Here is an 18,631-nt window from a genome sequence, read left to right on the forward strand (position 1 = left end):
GATTGATGGACCTGCAAGGCCGGCGTTGCGTCATGACTCGAAGACAAAGGCTCGTTTCAAGCAGTCATTCCATTCGCCCACGGAGTTGGATGCATGAAAAGATGAATGGGCGGCACAAAAGGTGCAAGATAAGGCATCTGGGCCCCGTTTAGCGTGATCGATGTAGTTGTGGGTGCAGATCCCGGCGATACAGAAACCTGTCTTCGAGTGAGTCGTCCGAGTGACAATATCGGTATATTTGAACGCAATGTTTGTTTTCGGAGTTACAGACAAACGCGCATAGAAATTTAGAAAAGACAAAATTCAAAAAACCGACAAAGCCTTTTTTAGCTGCACCGCGCAATTGGCGTTGCTCGAATCCATCACGCGCGGTTTCCCCTGAGGGGAAATAAGGGGATAGGGGGACGCTTACATCATCTATAATAGCAAACAAGCCGCAAACATATGCGCAGCCTCGAGTGTAAACCGTGAACCATTACGCACGGTGTATAACCACCCGCTGTCTGAATGATTTCGAGCATGATATACAGCGTGTATAGAGGAGAGTTGCGCCCCCATAAAGAACAATAAGCCATCGGGACGCGTGTATGATAATGCCGTCATTTCTGTCATGGTGATTATGCTGCAATGCACTTGCATGCTTGCACGGTGTAATTAACAGATAACATTAGCGAGGCAGATGTGTTTTCGGAATACACTCAAAGCGGCGATACATTTTCTATCGACATTTCACTCGGGTAATTATGTATATATGCACATGTAATTCGTGCAGCAGAAAATTGATGCCAATTTTCCCAATCGTTCCCCAGATCGGTGGTTATCTATACAACACACGTATATGTGCGCGTATCAACTCGGTACGCGAATCGAGCTCCCAGCTAATCGCCGAATCGGATCGTTGCATCGGCTAAAAATACTTTAAATCCAGGCAGTGAAAATGTTTTACACGCGAGACCGAGAGAAATTCGAATCTGCATTATAATTGTCTTCTGATTGAAATCAATTTGAATTTGTGTGAAAGGAAGAGAAAAAAAAAAAACACCATCAGTGAAATTGAAGCGAAAAGTCCGCAGCTCGGCTAAAGTTTCAAATATAACGAGATAATAATAAATCCCCGACGAGTATTGATTTCGTTGAACATATGGAAGGGAGAAAATATACATCAGATTGCGGGAAATATTGTGGATGAAAAAAAAATAGTACATATTTTATGAAACAAGGATTGGATAGTTAATAATTCACAAAACTAGCGTGCACGATAGACTGAAACGCCGGGTTGTTCGCCCGGCGTGACTCTCGGTGCTTCAATTTTCGCGCACCCAGCAAATGGTTTGCATGTTCCATACTCCGCGAAGGAGGCAACTAGATGGGCTTATTGAATCCGAATGATGTCCTCGCCGAAAGCCGTCTTCCATTTCTGTTCAGCAGCCTTCTCGGTGAGTAATAATTCAGTCCAGAACCAGACCCTAATCTTAACGTGGTCCAGAATTCACAGGCACGATGAAAAAGGGGATAAAAAGAAAGTCCACATGCTGGCATGAGCCTGCCAAGCCGGTAAACGCTTCTCGAAGCAAGGATTCCAATCATTTTCCAGGTCTTCGAAGGATCGAGTCGGGCGATCGGCGGTGGTTTGGCTGCCTGTATCCGATCCTCCTGATCATCTTGTACATCGGACTGTTCGTCATGATCCGGAAGGACATTTGGCGCTACTACGATTCACTGAACGAGGCGATCTACTACTTCAAGGACCAGAAGCTGCAGAGCTGCCTGCACCTTGTTGTGGTGCCGGTACTCATCTTATCGAGCATCGTCAGGAGCTCGGATGACCTTGAGGGGTACAAGAAGCTCGACTGCGTCGACCGTCTTCTGTTTTACCTGAACGCCCCGATCGACCACGCGGCTGGAACGAGAGAGGAAGTCAGCAATCTCTGCGTCTATGCCTTTCTAACCCTCGTCACCAACCTCTTGACGTACTTCGCTGTTGTCATGGCGGGATCCGGGGTGGATTTCGACGTCGCGTGGATCCTGAGCCACGTTCCGGTGCTTCTCGAGGTGGTGATACTCTGCGGATTCGTCGCTGTCATTGCCAAGATCCGCGTCCGTTTCGAACGGACCAACTTGGTCATCGCTGAGACCCTGACGCCGAGGAAGATCAGTGTCATACTGGTCCAGTCAACGAGCTTTGATAACGGTGAAGTAGTTCTGCATCGTGTTAATTTTTGACCACCAGGTTCTCAAGGTTTTTACTTCTCATTCAGCTTCCAAACTTCGACTTGCCAGACGCGTGCACTTCCAACTGCATGACGTTGCGGCCGCTGTTAATAAGACTTATGGCTTTCGGATGTTCTTCATCTTCTTTGTCACCCTGTTCTCGATCCTAAACCACTTCCGGAACGCTATCGCTCTCCGCGACGATCCGCTCGGCATCATGGACCTTGGCCTCCATCTGGTGTGGATATGCTTCCACATGGCGAAATACTTCTACGTCGCGAATGCCTGTCATGCTACCGTTTCAGAGGTGAGTGGATGCTCGTTAGATCGGTGAAGTGGAAAAGTATGAAATTCAGCGTTTCATGTTCCTCAGGGAAAACTGGCTGGCGGATATTTTCTAGGTGCACCAATTGTTCGAGGACCGAGTGGCCTGAGCGAAGAGGTTTGTGTTCAAAGAAACTTTGATCGAATAAAATAACGACCATGCCGTAATGAAAATGTGCTGCGAATTTACTCGGGCAATTTGGAAAAAAGATTGATGTAATTACCCCCGGTGTTTAATTGGCTCGATTGTACAGCCGGACTCTGTTCTCTACGCACGAATGATTTAAATCAATTGGTAAAATTCACGGTCCAGCGGCCGGCCCGATCCGTATATTTCGGGTCATGGCACATTTTGTCGGGGAGAATGAGAGAGACACGAGATACATTGCGGGGTGAACGTTTTACAAATTCAGGTTCGGTGGTGATGGACCCGGATAATGATCAGGAGTGAATAATGACATTTCAGATGGAAGCCTTCTCTCGGCAACTGGATAACAAGCAGCTACAGTTCACGCTCGTCAGCGTTTTCGCTATCGATATACCCAAGGGAGTGACGGTAAGGAGTGCAGCCCTGCAGCACATCGGTGATTATATTACATAAATCGATTTTGCTCATCAGCCGGCAATCTACTTTTTGCGTAGATCTTCATTGCGGTTATAACATATTTCTTGGTGCTATGCTGATTATGGTGAGACGTTGCGGAATTGCATCACCACGTGGCTGAAGATCTGATGTAACAACAAATACGGCCATCACCACCACCACCACCACCACATGTACCGGGCAGCAAATTCTCCGGCACTTCTCGCTCCCTCCAATTCATCACTGATTACATTGAACACGCTGCGTTTAAATCTGCCGTTCTCTCTCTGAAACTGACTGCAAGCTGGAGGGGAAATTTACTGTTGCTGATCTCTGTGAAAGAATAAATTTCACCTCGTCTATTTTCTCCGCGTATTATTCCTTTTTTCAATCCTCAACAACGAGCGGACAAAGCGATCTGACGAGACATCATGGTTACACGAGTTCGTATTGCTGGACCCGGAGCCCACGGTGAGTGGATTATGCGCACCATTTTCCATCCATCCAATTAGCCTATACAAGTTGCCCGGCACTCCAATACACACTGCTTAACATGTGTTACACGCAGCGATCTATTTACGCGGACCAAGGTCTTTTGCGCAACCATAAAATGAAACGCGTCTTCTCGCGCACCACTCATACAACGTACTATACATGCTCCACCTCCGCTTTTGCGGGATTCCATTTGATCGCGTCATTTCAGCCTCAGCGTGTCCACTACCACTACAAAGTGCAGCTAGCCAAATGTCATAAGCAACCGCCATTCATCATTTTTATCTTCATTTCTAGAGACACGCGAAACTGTCGCGATGCGAACAGTCGGTAATCGATACTCGGTATCGACCGTGATCGAACCATGCCGACAAGTATCGGGAAAAACTAACCAAAGGTCTGACACATCACTTACAACCTCTTTCGGAAATGTATTGCCAAAATTCGCCGTTAACCTAAACAAAACCAACACTCGCGATCATGTTGTACAAATCACAATCCATTTCGATCGCCGGAAATACAAAATCGACCGTTCGGCGATCTAGATCTGCCCCTGTTAACCGACGCACAAGTATCAAAAAACTTTTGAGCAATTCCGAGGATGGCCTACAAGATGTCGGAGACTTCGAGGTAATCGATGAAAGAAACTATTTCCGCAGTGAGTCGAGGCTAATTTGCGCCTCGAGAAGGACGAGCAAGAGTCTAATTCTCGTTCAGCGTCTCACGAACGAGGACAGTGATCAAGATGACGAGTTTTTTGCCAACACAGAGGATGGAGGATACCATCAGCCTCTGACCATCGAACCCGTGGTTCGATCAGAGCTAAAAACGACGGTAGCAGTGGCTGGAAGAAAGAAGTTCAAATTCCCGTTTAGAAGAAGCCTTTTTTCCCACGTGCCACCCTATATCTTCTTCCACTGCGACAACTGCACGTGTTCGCCGCTACCGAAATCAGTCTCAAAGCACATGAAGTGGCGGCTGAATCCCTGCACACCGCAGATCGTCCGCCGAATCGTGGAGGCTTCCGGCTTCCGCGTGGTTTCCTGCGACCCCCGGGACTCGGACTCGTGGTGCGGTAACTGGGACCACTTGTTCCCGAAGAATCACGAGCGCCTCCGCTGGTACCAGAAGGTGAACCACTTTCCTGGGACCAACAAACTCGGGCACAAGGACCAGCTCTGGGCAAGCATCAGCGAGATGATAAAGAAGTTTGGAAAGCGGCACTTTGGCTTCATGCCACTGTCCTTCGTCCTGCCCCGAGATAAGCGACAGCTGATGGTCACCTGGAAGCGGAACGACGGAAGCAAGTGGATCATTAAGCCGCCAAGCTCGGCACGTGGCACGGGAGTCCACGTGGTCCACCAGTGGTGGGAAGTGCCGGTGAACTCGTACCTCGTGGTCCAGCGGTACTTGGCCAAGCCAAGGCTGATAGACGGGGCAAAGTTCGACCTGAGAATCTACGTGCTGGTGACGAGCTTCGATCCCCTGAGAGCGTACCTCTACTCTGACGGGCTGGTCAGAATAGCGACGACGAAATACGACCAGGACGCCAAGCACCACAAGAACCGTTTCATGCACCTGACAAACACCAGTGTGAATAAGTACAGCAAGGCCTACCAGCTGAGTCTAAACGTGAACACAGCCACTGGCCATTTGTGGTCGCTGAAAAGTCTGTGGTCGCTTTTGGAACGAGAATCGGTTAACGTCCCGAAGCTGTGGTCTGAGATGAAGGACATTGTGGTGAAAACGTTGATAGCCACCGACGGTGCAGTCGGTCCCGTCATCCAGAGGACCTTGACCTCTCGGTACACGTGCTTCGAGCTCTTTGGCTTCGATATCCTCATCGAAGAGAACTGTAGGCCCTGGCTGCTGGAGGTCAACACAGCGCCGTCCCTTCACACGGACTCCGCCGTCCACAAAGCCGTGAAGGGACCGTTGATCAGGACGCTCTTCAACATCGCTGGATTCCAGCTGAACCCCGGAGTCCCTGAATCAGTCCTGAAGGAACTGTCCAGTCGATACGATCTGGCTGGCTCTGTCTGTCAGAACTTTCATCTCAGCGACAAAACCCTCACGCATCAAGCAACGCGGAAGCAGTTTAACTACATTTACCGCAACTCCAGGGACGAGTATCTCGACACCATATTGCAGGACCTTACATCCGACGATATCCGCAACCTGATTACTTTCGAGGACGAACTCACCCAGCTCGAGCTGTTCGAAAAGATATTCCCAACTAACCAGAGTCACAAGTACCTCAAGTACTTTACCAAGCCAAAGTACTACGACATGCTACTCGACGCTTGGGAGCACCACTACGGATCCTGCAGGACACTCGGCGTTCACAGGCTCCAGGATATGTGCAGGGAAAAGCGTCACCTGATGCCTTGAATGATATTTTTCTCGCTCTTTTGTTTATGTCTTCGAATTTGTCCTGTAAACTAACAGAAATCTGTTTTTTGCCTGATTCGCATATTCTGCTGATTATGCATCTAACAATAAAAGTGAATAAACAATTGAAATGAGCACGTTTTGCTCGGAATTTCGGGTGCCTAACGAAACAAAACTAGCTCTCTGCTCTTTCGACTGAAAAATTCAACTTTTAACTCGTTGACTGACATGACACGTTCTTCAAGTCTGATCAAACCGGGTCAGTTTCCACCCAGGTTCGATGCTGCAAGGTAGGATGAATATCTTTACAAACCCCATGTAGGTACGATCACCTGAAACGAAACTTTAAGTACGCGAGAAGTGCCTGATCAAAGGATACGCAATGCGTGGCTTTGATCTCACCCACTTGGTTGCGAGTTACTCTCGAAATTTTCAGACGTACCCTGCGGCCTAACGATATTACGTAGCCGCGGATAAGGTCGGTTCTGTGAAACGAATAACCGACTTGAATTCCGACTGAAGCCGCTTTTCCGCGCTCCGGAATCGAGTCATCGACGCGCAGCGTTGTAACAGCTTTGCTTTCTTCCTAGCTTCGTTGCATTAGCGCTTATTCGAAGAACACCCGCGCGGCGACGGGGAAAAACGTTACGTAATAACAGAATTAATTCGTTCACGGCGCTCCGGCGGTTTATCAAAAAATGCAGAAACAGTCCCGTAATAATTGAGTTTTGCCCCAGCAGCCGCCAACTGCAGCTGCCGCAGCGACTCTGCAGTGTAGCACATGCAAGTGAGAGCTGCGAGGGGTCAACGTATTTTCATTGCAATCCAGGATCCGCTCCTACGCCTCAGTTGCGATGAAAACTAATTAAAATCCGATCGAGAGGGAAGTCAAGTCGGACTATTCCGCAGCCTTTCTCTCTCCGCAATTACAATCACGCCACGAATTTCCAAAATTTAGGCGTACCCATTTGCATCTCTCGGATGGAACGCCCCGAGTAATAGAAGGAAATAATGTATTCATGAGATGAGCTGCACCGCGTATACCCGCCTGTTTCTCCCCCCCCTATTCTCACTCCTATCTACCATCCACCCACAGATGCATGCAGATACGCATTGCCGATACGTACGTATCACCGTTGTTTGCATAACTTATTATATTCGCGGATCGCGTAATTCGGCCGTCAATCAGCCGCTGCAGGCCTTTTTCGCACCGAACAAAGAGGCTCGGATTATACCCTAAATTCAAAATTTCATCAAAATTCATAACTTTTTTTCCTTCTATCACTTTGCGATGTATACCGTGACAACAAATAATTTCAACCAGAGGCGAAACCCCAGACGTAATTAAAACTTCACCTACGTATGTAGTAGGTACTGATTGCGCGATAAAAAGCTGCAATATCCGTGGAGGTAGTCGTTTCGATTTTAGTCGATTAAATCGGATGCTATTGACAGACCGCGACATCCTTTCGTCTCTCGTCGATATCAAACCCGAAAAATTTTATAAATGCTGGAACGCTCTAATTTTTATCGCTTTTTCAACCATTGGAAAATTATTTGCAAAGGGGTTTTTCTGGCTTGACTTATCCTGAAAAAATCGCCAGATCATACGGTAGATTTATATTTGATTTTAATGGTACGGAATCTCAACAAGAATCTACTTGAGAAACAAAACTCATCATTTTTCGTATGTGAAGGTAAGAATCTTTCTAAACCTGACATTCGGAATATCGATGACGGAATTAAAAATTTTCAAGACACCGATTGATTCCTTTGACAAATGCAAAGGAGACAGCGATTCAAGCTGCGGCTGTCTTGCGGTAAAATAAATTCGAGGTAGAGATGCATCGCGTTCCGGATAAAATGGATAAAATAAAGAAAAAACAATTCTTGAAACGACAAGCTTGAGGAAAGCTTGAGATGGTAAATTTGAACGCGCGTCAGCTGCCGGGATACCCACGAATATATACACCGCAGTGCATCTCCGTGTTGAAGGTATCCTCTGTCGAAGTCGGGAAGAAAAATACGATATCGGCGTAAAAATATGGGCTATTACCGCTCGTCGCGAGATAGAGCTTTGCATGAAATGAGCGGGGAAGAAAAAAAGGACTAAGACATAGATCTTCGAGGAGGGGAAAATGAAATCCGCATAGAATTTTATAAGCTGCTTATTAATTTCGTGAGCAAAAAAAAAAAAAAATGTATACAGTACAGACTGCAACAACCTCTTCGAAGCAGTTATAATTGGCACTTTGCAGTTCGCGGGATTGCGGATTGAGTATTTGTCAGAAAAGAAGATAAAGGTGGAGATGGTTTGCGGTGAGGAGCGCGAACAAAAGGATGTGACAAGCGTGTAGGGTCGGCTAGGCAGGTCGTTCCGCGGAGGCAATTCTGTCGCAACGACCTTGCTCGAGATGTTACATATATCGGAGAACGGAGGATGCACCAGGTACCGGGAAGGTATAAAGCCTGGGAGAGGCAGATGCCAGAGCACTTCACACCGTCTCATCCCCAGACGCAGAGCAGCCCGAAAAACCGCTAGTCCACAGAATCTGAAGAGAGGAATCGCCGCACCGATCGTCGAGATGAAGGTGAGTGTGCCGGGCATGATATTTTTGCCGTTTTTTTTTTTTTTTTTAAACCATTGCGTGGTTCACGCGGAAAACGGGAAAAGCAAAGAGGACGCGGAGATTTTCTTCCTCCTGCTCAGAGAAAGATGAGGAGGGGAAGAAGAAGAGGCGGAAAAACCACCGCGCGGATCCAATTAACCTTTGAGGTCGCACCCTCAACCTCTTTTTTCCGCGGCAACTTTGACGATCACGAGTACGCTTATGGCTCGCGAAAACCGCCGCTTAACGATACTAATTTAATTAAAAAGAGTAAACCGATAAATTACCGTAACTCGTTAATCCGATCTCAGACCTTTTTCTCCACCCACCCTCCCTGAAACCAAACCGCCGCCGTTTTCGACCCTTAAAGCTGCAAGCGTCCCGGTATTCAGGGACTCGAGGACCTGGCCACTCGCGTAATCATCTCGTAATTCAGCCCATTTCTTACCGCGTGTTCGTAATTTTTCCGCAAAAAACACATTTGGCAATGGTCGCTGTATTGATTGGAGGTAACCAAGATTTGACTAAAAATAGATTCTCAGTGAACGACATCCAGTTCTAGTCGGGACCATTAATTTTAGTCAATTCTTTTTGGAACGTCTTGTTCCCAGTCCTGCAGTCCAACAGTCAGAAGCCGATTCCGCAATACTTTGCATGCTCAATCCAATTCGAAGTGTTCTTCTTCTCGGTCAAGAGTGAGACACGCATCTTCGCGATGCAAATGGGCGGTGATCAATCTCTCGCGTTTTTTTTTTTCTTTTTCTTGCTTTACATCCATCGTTGGAAGATCGCGGATGTGAATCCTTTCTCCGGCGAGTATTTTCCCCTACGTATGTACGAGTAGCTTGTCAGCTGACCGTTGCGATCGCAATACAGATCACTCGGCTCACGTACGATTTACGAATATGCCGTGAATATCCCAGGTACGTGACACGTGGGCGTTGCGTAAGACGCGATATAACCAACCTCTCGTCTGCCGTATCGTACTTACAATTAGAAGCCCGCGGGACGTTACGCGGATGACTTAAGAAAGTTAATTGTTATCTAGCCGCTGCCACAAATTACTTTTTACTCTACGGGCATCTTAATCCCAGACATATACGAGCTATACGTGATCCGACTTTGCGATTCATCCCGATACACACGTGCTAATTGTCGGCATTTGACTCCGGATCAACGTGACGACGTTTCGACATTGACGCTTGTTTATTAGCATAATAAGCCCGGAGACTGCGGCGATGTTTTCGATCTTCGCTGACCGCCACTCGAGGGTAATTATAATACACGTTAAACCAGACTGCGGTTCATTAAGTCATTTAGCGATAACCGCTGCAGTAGCAAGTGCATATAATTAACGCAGACTTACTCTACCAGGGAATATCTCCCGCCCTGGTTCGTAGCTCGGGGAGAGTAAATCGAATCCCTAATTGCAATCTACCCAACCGTCGACCTTTTCTTCTTTCAGTTATTCGCCGCAACGAGTTTGCTAATTACTCTCCTGGCCGCGGTCGCCGCCCGACCCGAACCCCCGGTGAACCAGTATCTGCCACCGAATCAACAGTTCATTCCCTCCCAAATACCCTCGGACTTTGTAGGATCCAACCCGGCCCATGGACCCGGAGGCATTCAGTACTTACCGCCGAATTCCAACACCTTTGGTGCCCACCAGGGATACGACGATGGTTCCAACGGCGTGAGTATTTTTCCATCGTTCGATTGTCCGACGGGCCATCAACCTTAGGGCATCCACAAAAATAAAGCTTACCAAACGAAAGATTCTTTTTTTCTCATTACATTGAAAACGAATGAATCTAGGTGAAAACTAGGATGATCTTATTACTTTTGTAAAGATAATTACACCGCACGAATGACCATTTTTCTACGTTACGTTGTCATACCCGTTTTCTGTTACAACACTGCTCAATTTTTTTTTTTTTTTTTCGAATCCTCTTTAGGAACCAGCGAAGTACGAGTTCGAATATACCGTAAACGACTTTGAATCTGGGAACGATTTCGGACACAGAGAGAACACCGAGGGTGGCGTTGCTCGTGGCATTTACTACGTCCTGTTGCCGGACGGTCGCAGACAGACGGTGGAATACGAAGCCGACGAGAATGGTTTCCGGCCGAAGGTCACATACACGGACGAGGGATCCAGGGGCGGAAATACCGGAGGAAACGGGGGCTACGGATACTAGCTTCCTGAAGACGTCGTTCTTAATTGTCACTCTGGACCTTTAGAAATTTACAAAGTTATTCAGGCGCTGGGTGAAGATAAAAGGGAAATTAGAAAGAATTCGCGGTTTTTATCCAGAGTGTTGTCGAAACTTATAACATCTGTCACACGTTGCCGGTTACTCAATAGTATCATATTCAGGAAAGACGAATCCATTTAAAAACTCCTCAACTTTCTTTCTCGAAATATCGATACGGCGATTACGAAAGAAATTTACTCAAGCTGGTTATTTTTTCTTGGTGTATCTATTCAAGCTGAAAGTTTAGCACTATTTTTTTTTAACCACTGTAGAAATTTCAGATTCATTGTTTAGAATCTTTTAGAACACTGTGAGAAACGAGTCCTCAATTTTGAGGATATTTTATAAAGGAATCCCAATCTTGCTCAATCTTCTGCCCGTGCTGATTTCAATAGACTAAACCCGACATTTTCATCCCCCTTTTTCACCCGGCCTCCGAATTACTGATAATACACATACTGTGATCAAACCATTACCAATAATCTGATATATAAACGATGTTACACATATTGAACGCGTGATGCGTTGGCGAAAATCGGTTAAAGCCGGTCGACGGCTGTTGCATAACGGCGTAACGTGATCCACATGTGCTTACACACACGGGGAATACGCATACATATATTATAACATATCCATATATACATTACACACATGATATATTTTACACGAAAAGAAATAAAATTGAGTAAAATAAAAAAAAAAAAAAAACCACATATTGTGTGAACGATTAAATGAATAAAAAAATTCAATAGCCATTTATACATCGATGCGTGTATGCCTTTTATTAACGTAACACTTACGCGTACATACGTAAGACGAAATGATACTACACATGTACGGAGGTTCCTTTCACCCGCAGGCGCTTCTCTGCATTGAATAAAGTTGAATTTAAACGAAGAAGACGAAGAAGAAAAACGAAACGAAAAAAAAAAGGGAGAAAAGGAGTAAAATGAGACTAAACGAGCGATAAAAATAAAGGATTTCGCGAGAGCCGGTCCCGCGATGATACGCGATATAATTTTGCGGCCGAAGCGTAACGAGAGATTTTTCGCTCCGCAGGTACACATAATATCTCGCAAAATTACACCGATGCGAGAAAGGTGTGTGTACTGTTCGGAGGGGAGACGTTGGTGTAACGTGTATGGTTAATTATGCTCTCATGAACGAACGCGAATTTACTTGCCCGTCCGTCTGTCATTTCGCGTAATTGAAATACTATCGCGGAAACCAGCCGCTACTCTCGCGATAAAGTCTAGCGAGCGCGGTTATCAAACCGCCGGCTGTCAAAACTTTCTTAATTCTCGTCTTACGCGTTACACAGATCTCTCCCCCTCCCCTTGGTGTAATTGCATTTCGATGAAAGTTTGCTCTATATTTTTACTCGCCACCAGTTCCGCGAAACGCGATTCCCGTATTGATTCACCGCGGATATAATCCCCGGTTGTTAAAAATATCCGATTATCTCATACTCCGATTTGAAACAGGCAAGAATTGCGCAAGCTCGACACCAATTGTTTGACGGAAATTTTATCCAAGTTTCGAATTTGCACCGACGAGTGAAATTTTTTACAGCTCATCATGGGCGTGAGTGGAATTGAAATTACGAAAAGGGTGTGCAAGAGTCGAAAAAGCGAGCCGCTTTACCGTTCTTCGCAAATCAGATTACACGATAGATTTATTATACAGAGAATTCGAGGGTGTACATGGGTACTACGTATACCCTTACCTACTCGGGTGAGTTTTTATACACAGAAAACGGCTGTGAGTTATTCCTCTACGTGACTTTCTTCGTTCCTACGTGAACGCGAGGGGCAGTATTTCTTCGATTAAAGAACTGGCTACTGCTTCGAAGTATTACTCTCTCGCGTAGAGTCGATCAATTATAATTAAAACTGCACGGCCACCTTCGAGAGCAGGAGCAAGCAGCTCCTGCACTTTGCGCGAGAGTTCTGCCGTATAATAACGTACTGCATCGCCTCGGGCGCATCTGCGGTGTTGCAAATGTTGAAAACAGAAATCGCCGAGCGCGAGGACGATCTTCACCGCGTTGATTTCCACCAACGATGGGTGAAAATCGATATATTTTTATCGTTACTTCTCGACTCATTCAGAGAGCGTGAGGTTTTCAGTTCGGTGAAAAGCTCTTTGTCCCCGATGAAAGCAACGACGTCTGCAGAACATCGGCAATTAAGCTTCATTATCGTCTCATTAAAACTTGAGTGGAAGCAGCGTTTGTTTCTGAATAATAACAGTACGAAATGTGAAAGAGACTTTTCGCTCTTGTCGCTGTTTACCTACCATGGAAAAAATTCACCTGAGGTAGAAAATGTTGCAACGATCTTACGGGGATTTGAATGACATTTTTTTGTTTTTTTTTTTTGCACTTTTCGCGCCGTCTCGCACGCCTCGAGCTTTCCGTTTTTGTTTCAGATAATGCATGCGTCTGACTAATTATGATCAAGTGCGGGAGTCAAGGATCATTCGCCGAGGCGTCGTTGGAGCCTCGAATTTGAAAGTGCGCCGAAAACGCGGGCGGCGAAACTTAACGGAGAAACATCTTTGAGAGGCAGATCATACGAGGTGATCTAATCACGCGCCCATCCCGAGGCTCGCGTACAGAGTTGGCCTTGCCTCTGATCCCGATGTTACAGATTGCGTCAGATCGACGCGGATCCCCAATATTGCTTTATGCTCGCAAGCCCAACGCCGGGGAAAGATTGATTTCGTCGTAAATTGTGAGGAGGGGGATGCCGTGATGGATGGTATAAGAATCCGCGATCGCTACCGAAAAATCAAATCAAATTGTGCATCCCTCCGAGAAGCATGAAGGTGAGAATAAACGGCTAGTGCAAATATTCGCAATCTGTATGGTGCCAGCGAATCGCTCTCGCTGAAAATCAGGACTGAATTACATCTCAAACTTTGAACTCATCGGTGATTTCTTTTCGAAATAAACTCGCGAGTCAGTCTGAATTCTGATGAATAGAAGCGATGTGGAGAGAACGGAGATTTTACAATCGATATGATACTTGATTCGCGATCAGTGACTTTGAATCATACACCGGCATTCTTTCCCATTTCATTACTTCTCACAATTAGATATATGTACGACAAGTGTGATCGTCGAATATGCGCTAGATTGCAATGCGCCTGAACACAGCGCAGCTTAAAATTTTCGCATCTGATCTTTGTGCAAAATACTGAATAAGACATAAATAACGTTGTGGTTTACGACTGCTCAGGTATTCGTTGCCCTGTGTCTCGTCGCGGCGGCGTCCGCCAGCCTGGAGCCAGCCGGATATCGTCCTCCAGGTTCCGCTCCCTCGACGCGTTACCTGCCCGCCAGTAACTACCAGGCTTCATCGCCCCGTCAACAGCCCTCGGCCAGGTACCTGCCGGCCAGCCAGTCGGAGAACTCTGCTACCCTGGCTCGTTTCTCAGCCCCATCCAGCGCCTATCTTCCCGCGAACAACTACCAAGCTCCCGCTCGAGCCTCCCCGTCGTCCTCGACGTTCTCCAACGCCCCGTCCGCGTCCTACGGAGTCCCCGCTTCATCGCAGTACTCGGCGCCGGCTGCTGTTCCTGGAAATCGTTACCTCCCGGCCAACAACGCTTTGACCGGAGGTGCCAACTCGGGATACGGCTACGCGGATGCTGAAAATTCGGTAAGTCTGAGAATGAACTGATGCTGTAACCTCGTTTAACGGTAGACCGATTTTTGGGTTCCGTGTGTTGTTTATCGGTAAACGTTGAACTGGACGTGATTTGACGATGTGAACTTTGCTGCCGTTTCAGGAACCCGCTAAGTACGATTTCCAGTACGAGGTAAAGGACAACTACGACAACGACTTTGGACACCAAGAGAGCCGCGACGGCGATGACACCAAGGGCATGTACTTCGTTCTTCTTCCCGACGGACGCAAGCAGATCGTCGAGTACACGGCCGACCAGGAAGGGTACAAGCCCAGGATCTCGTACGAGGAGTCGAGGCAAGGATACAACAACGCATACAATCAACGAAATGGTCAGGCAGCAGGTTATCCCGAAGGACCGTACTAAGAGTGAAATGAATTCCGTAATGGTGGCTTGATAAATAGACACGTCATAAAGGCGATCATGTATTTAAATGTACATATTGTGGCTACCGATGTATTAATACCATGTAAAATAAAGAAATTTTGTACCACGTGATATTTACCTGCGTCTGATCTCTGTGCATTCCTTGGTCCAGTTCTTGATTAAATGAGTAATGTGAAATTGATAATACGGTCCTGACAGCCCAAGCAGCGAATGAGACTGAAGCTGAGTAGCAGTTCACAAAACGAGTGAAGGAATTGCGAAACCAATGAACGAGAAGAGACCTGTGCTTTGGAGTTTTCTGTCTCTCACTTAGGATTTCCTCAGCTCTTCAGCGTGCAACGAAAAAAGTCGTAATCCGATTCTAAATGACATTTCTGCTTTTCTTGGAGTCCAATATATCTAGCAAGTTCAGTGGAGTTAAGTTCAAGATACAATGTTTTCAGCTCGCTTCTGCTGTGTTCATTGCGTTCCTGAGGGTAGAATTAATAGAAAAGGGCTAACATAACTGAATCTGAGCCTAAATAGTTTTTGCCCAAAGGAAAAGTAAAGTTAACCCCTTTAAATTTTCGTTGAATATTTTGACGATATTCCCGAAATTCCGAAATCAATCTTTTTATATACGGTATCAACGTGATTTCGCGAGAGGAATGGATTGTGCACAATCCGAATACGCTTGCACGAACGGAATGAAAGTTATAGCCAAAAAAGAGGAAACAGTCTCAGTATATTTTCAGCTGTTGATCCTTTGTCATTCTTCGTGTTCATTTTGGATTTCTGAAGGACCCATCAGCCTCAAAAATTGTAGAAGCAGCGAAAATCAACGTATGAATAGCTTTCAAAAATTCCGTTCATGAATACAGAAGATTTGCGAAGGGTGCTCAAAGAAGTAAGGGAGTATATTACTACTATATTAGTGTTATAATATCGCAGATCATTAGCTTGGAGCATCAGTTTATTTCGGATGCCTTAATTCTAGTACAAGTGTTCAAGTATCGGTGGGTGATAATTTAAATCGTCAACTAATACAATTAACGTGAATGGTAAATAGATATAGAGAAAAAAAATCTGATATTACATAAGACATTACAGTTATGTATGCAAAGAAAGGTGTACAGTGTATGTTGACGTTAACAGAATGCTGGAAAAATTGTACACGGTAGGTATGATCATGTATTGACTATGAATTGCTCAAGTTTTGATAGGCGGGAAAGTGCAGCTAAAGTCTGCGGAGAATAAAATATCGTTATTAGTATTCTGATATCAACATTTTAGTAACCTTGACGTGGGACGTTGACATAAATGAAAAAATGTTAATTACCGTAGAGCAACTGAATTTCCTCACAGAGTCGGGGTTTGTTGGTCAACGATCAACGCATCTCAAGTTACAGCCGAATATCTACAACATGTGTCTTCGACATTTTTCGGCAGGTGCTTTTTCCTTCGTAACTTCTCTCCTGTTGATCCCACGCTCTTTTCGCTGCGTTTTCTGAGTTCCCAGGGGTCCAATTAGTCAGGATAGGGTCATACAAAACGATTCTGAGACCAAAAATTTTTTGGTCGAGAAATGAAAAAAAAGTAAGGCTAACCCCTTTGCATTTTTGGCGAAAATTTCCGCGATTTTGAAAAGTGCTGAAATAGAATAATTGTTGCACTACTCCGACGTAATTTTGCAAGAGAAATCGACTGGGCGCAGTCCCAATACGCTGCGATCAATGAATCAAAAGTTACAGCCAAAAAACGAGAACCTGTGTTTTCGACATTTTTCAGCAGGTGCTTTTTCGTTCGTCACTTCTCTCCTGTTGAACCCACGCTCTTTTCGCTGCGTTTTCTGAGTTCCCAGGGGTCCAATCAGTCAGGATAGGGTCATACAAAACGATTCTGAGACCCAAAATTTTTGGTCAAAAAATGAAGAAAAAGTAAGGCTAACCCCTTTGCATTTTTTGCGAAAATTTTCGCGATTTCGAAAAGTGCTGGAATAAAATAATTGTGGCACTATTCCGACGTAATTTTGCGAGAGAAATCGATTGGGCGCAGTTCCAACACGCTGCGATCAATGAATCAAAAGTGACAGCCAAAAAACGAGAACCTGTGTTTTCGACATTTTTCAGCAGGTGCTAATTCCTACGTAACTCCTCTCCTGCTGATCCCACGCTCTTTTCGCTGCGTTTTCTGAGTTCCCAGGGGTCCAATTAGTCAAGATAGGGTCATAGAAAACGATTTCGAGACCCAAAATTTTTGGTCGGAAAAAGAAGAAAAAGTAAGGCTAACCCCTTTGCATTTTTGGCGAAAATTTTCGCGATTCTGAAAAGTGCTGGAATGAAATAATTATGGCACTATTTCGACGTAATTTTGCGAGAAAAATCGACTGGGCGCAGTCCCAATACGCTGCGATCAATGAATCAAGAGTTACAGCCAAAAAACAAGAACCTGTGTTTTCGACATTTTTCAGCAGGTGCTTTTTCCTTCGTAACTTCGCTCCCGTTGATCCCACGCTCTTTTCGCTGCGTTTTCTGAGTTCCCAGGGGTCCAATTAGTCAGGATAGGGTCATACAAAACGATTCTGAGACCCAAAATTATTGGTCGAAAAATGAGGAAAAAGTAAGTCTAACCCCTTTGCATTTTTGGCGAAAATTTTCGCGATTCTGAAAAGTGCTGGAATAAAATAATTGTGGCACTATTCCGACGTAATTTTGCGAGAGAAATCGACTGGGCGCAGTCCCAATACGCTGCGATCAATGAATCAAAAGTTACAGCCAAAAAACGAGAACCTGTGTTTTCGACATTTTTCAGCAGGTGCTTTTTCCTTCGTCACTTCCCTCCTGTCGATCCCACGCTCTTTTCGCTGCGTTTTCTGAGTTCCCAGGGGTCCAATCAGTCAGGATAGGGTCATACGAAACGATTCTGAGACCCAAAATTTCGGGTCGAAAAATGAAGAAAAAGAAGGCTTACCCCTTTGCATTTTTTGCGAAAATTTTCGCGATTTTGAAAAGTGCTGGAATAAAATAATTGTGGCACTATACCGACGTAATTTTGCAAGAGAAATCGACTGGGCGCAGTCTCAATACGCTGCGATCAATGAATCAAAAGTGACAGCCAAAAAACAAGAACCTTTGTTTTCGACATTTTTCAGCAGGTGGTAATTCCTTCGTAACTCCTCTCCTGTTGATCCCACGCTCTTTTCGCTGCGTTTTCTGAGTTCCCAGGGGTCCAATTAGTCAGAATAGGGTCATACAAAACGATTCTGAGACCCAAAATTTTTGGTCGAAAAATGAAGAAAAAGTAAGGCTAACCCCTTTGCATTTTTGACGAAAATTTTCGCGATTTCGAAAAGTGCTGGAATAAAATAATTGTGGCACTATTCCGACGTAATTTTGCGAGAGAAATCGATTGGGCGCAGTTCCAACACGCTGCGATCAACGCATCAAAAGTTAGAGCCGAAAAACGAGAACCTGTGTTTTCGACATTTTTCAGCAGGTGGTAATTCCTTCGTAACTCCTCTCCTGTTGATCCCACGCTCTTTTCGCTGCGTTTTCTGAGTTCCCAGGGGTCCAATTAGTCAGAATAGGGTCATACAAAACGATTCTGAGACCCAAAATTTTTGGTCGAAAAATGAAGAAAAAGTAAGGCTAACCCCTTTGCATTTTTGACGAAAATTTTCGCGATTTCGAAAAGTGCTGGAATAAAAT

General features: G+C 45.4%; 4 protein-coding genes across 6 annotated transcripts; all 4 read left to right on the forward strand.

Annotated features, from left to right (window-relative positions):
* Positions 1 to 1,046: 1,046 nt before the first annotated feature.
* Positions 1,047 to 3,468, forward strand: LOC124222777 (uncharacterized). Of its 3 annotated transcripts, XM_046634113.2 has the most exons (6): positions 1,047 to 1,436; positions 1,595 to 2,191; positions 2,259 to 2,518; positions 2,585 to 2,653; positions 3,002 to 3,091; positions 3,178 to 3,468. In XM_046634113.2, the coding sequence occupies exons 1-6, from the start codon at positions 1,367 to 1,369 to the stop codon at positions 3,217 to 3,219; spliced, it is 1,128 nt and encodes a 375-aa protein (XP_046490069.1). In that variant the 5' UTR covers positions 1,047 to 1,366; the 3' UTR covers positions 3,220 to 3,468. The 3 variants fall into 3 exon arrangements, with proteins under 3 accessions (XP_046490069.1, XP_046490068.1, XP_068993870.1); XM_046634112.2 differs by having other exon boundaries at positions 1,364 to 2,191; XM_069137769.1 differs by lacking the exon at positions 2,585 to 2,653 and having other exon boundaries at positions 1,364 to 2,191.
* A 622-nt stretch (positions 3,469 to 4,090) lies between these two features.
* LOC124223748 (tubulin monoglutamylase TTLL4-like) lies at positions 4,091 to 6,001 on the forward strand. The gene has a single exon (XM_046635984.1). It carries the CDS (start codon positions 4,091 to 4,093, stop codon positions 5,999 to 6,001), a length of 1,911 nt encoding a protein of 636 aa, XP_046491940.1.
* A 2,480-nt stretch (positions 6,002 to 8,481) lies between these two features.
* On the forward strand, positions 8,482 to 11,573 carry LOC124223292 (pro-resilin-like). The gene is made up of 3 exons (XM_046635114.2): positions 8,482 to 8,592; positions 10,076 to 10,303; positions 10,566 to 11,573. The coding sequence occupies exons 1-3, from the start codon at positions 8,587 to 8,589 to the stop codon at positions 10,806 to 10,808; spliced, it is 477 nt and encodes a 158-aa protein (XP_046491070.1). The 5' UTR covers positions 8,482 to 8,586; the 3' UTR covers positions 10,809 to 11,573.
* A 2,083-nt stretch (positions 11,574 to 13,656) lies between these two features.
* Positions 13,657 to 15,056, forward strand: LOC124223264 (pro-resilin-like). Its single transcript, XM_046635067.2, has 3 exons — positions 13,657 to 13,694; positions 14,108 to 14,530; positions 14,661 to 15,056. The coding sequence occupies exons 1-3, from the start codon at positions 13,689 to 13,691 to the stop codon at positions 14,922 to 14,924; spliced, it is 693 nt and encodes a 230-aa protein (XP_046491023.1). The 5' UTR covers positions 13,657 to 13,688; the 3' UTR covers positions 14,925 to 15,056.
* Positions 15,057 to 18,631: the final 3,575 nt, after the last annotated feature.

The sequence above is a fragment of the Neodiprion pinetum genome, chromosome 7 (genome assembly GCF_021155775.2).
Source record: "Neodiprion pinetum isolate iyNeoPine1 chromosome 7, iyNeoPine1.2, whole genome shotgun sequence".
Lineage (NCBI taxonomy): Eukaryota > Metazoa > Arthropoda > Insecta > Hymenoptera > Diprionidae > Neodiprion > Neodiprion pinetum.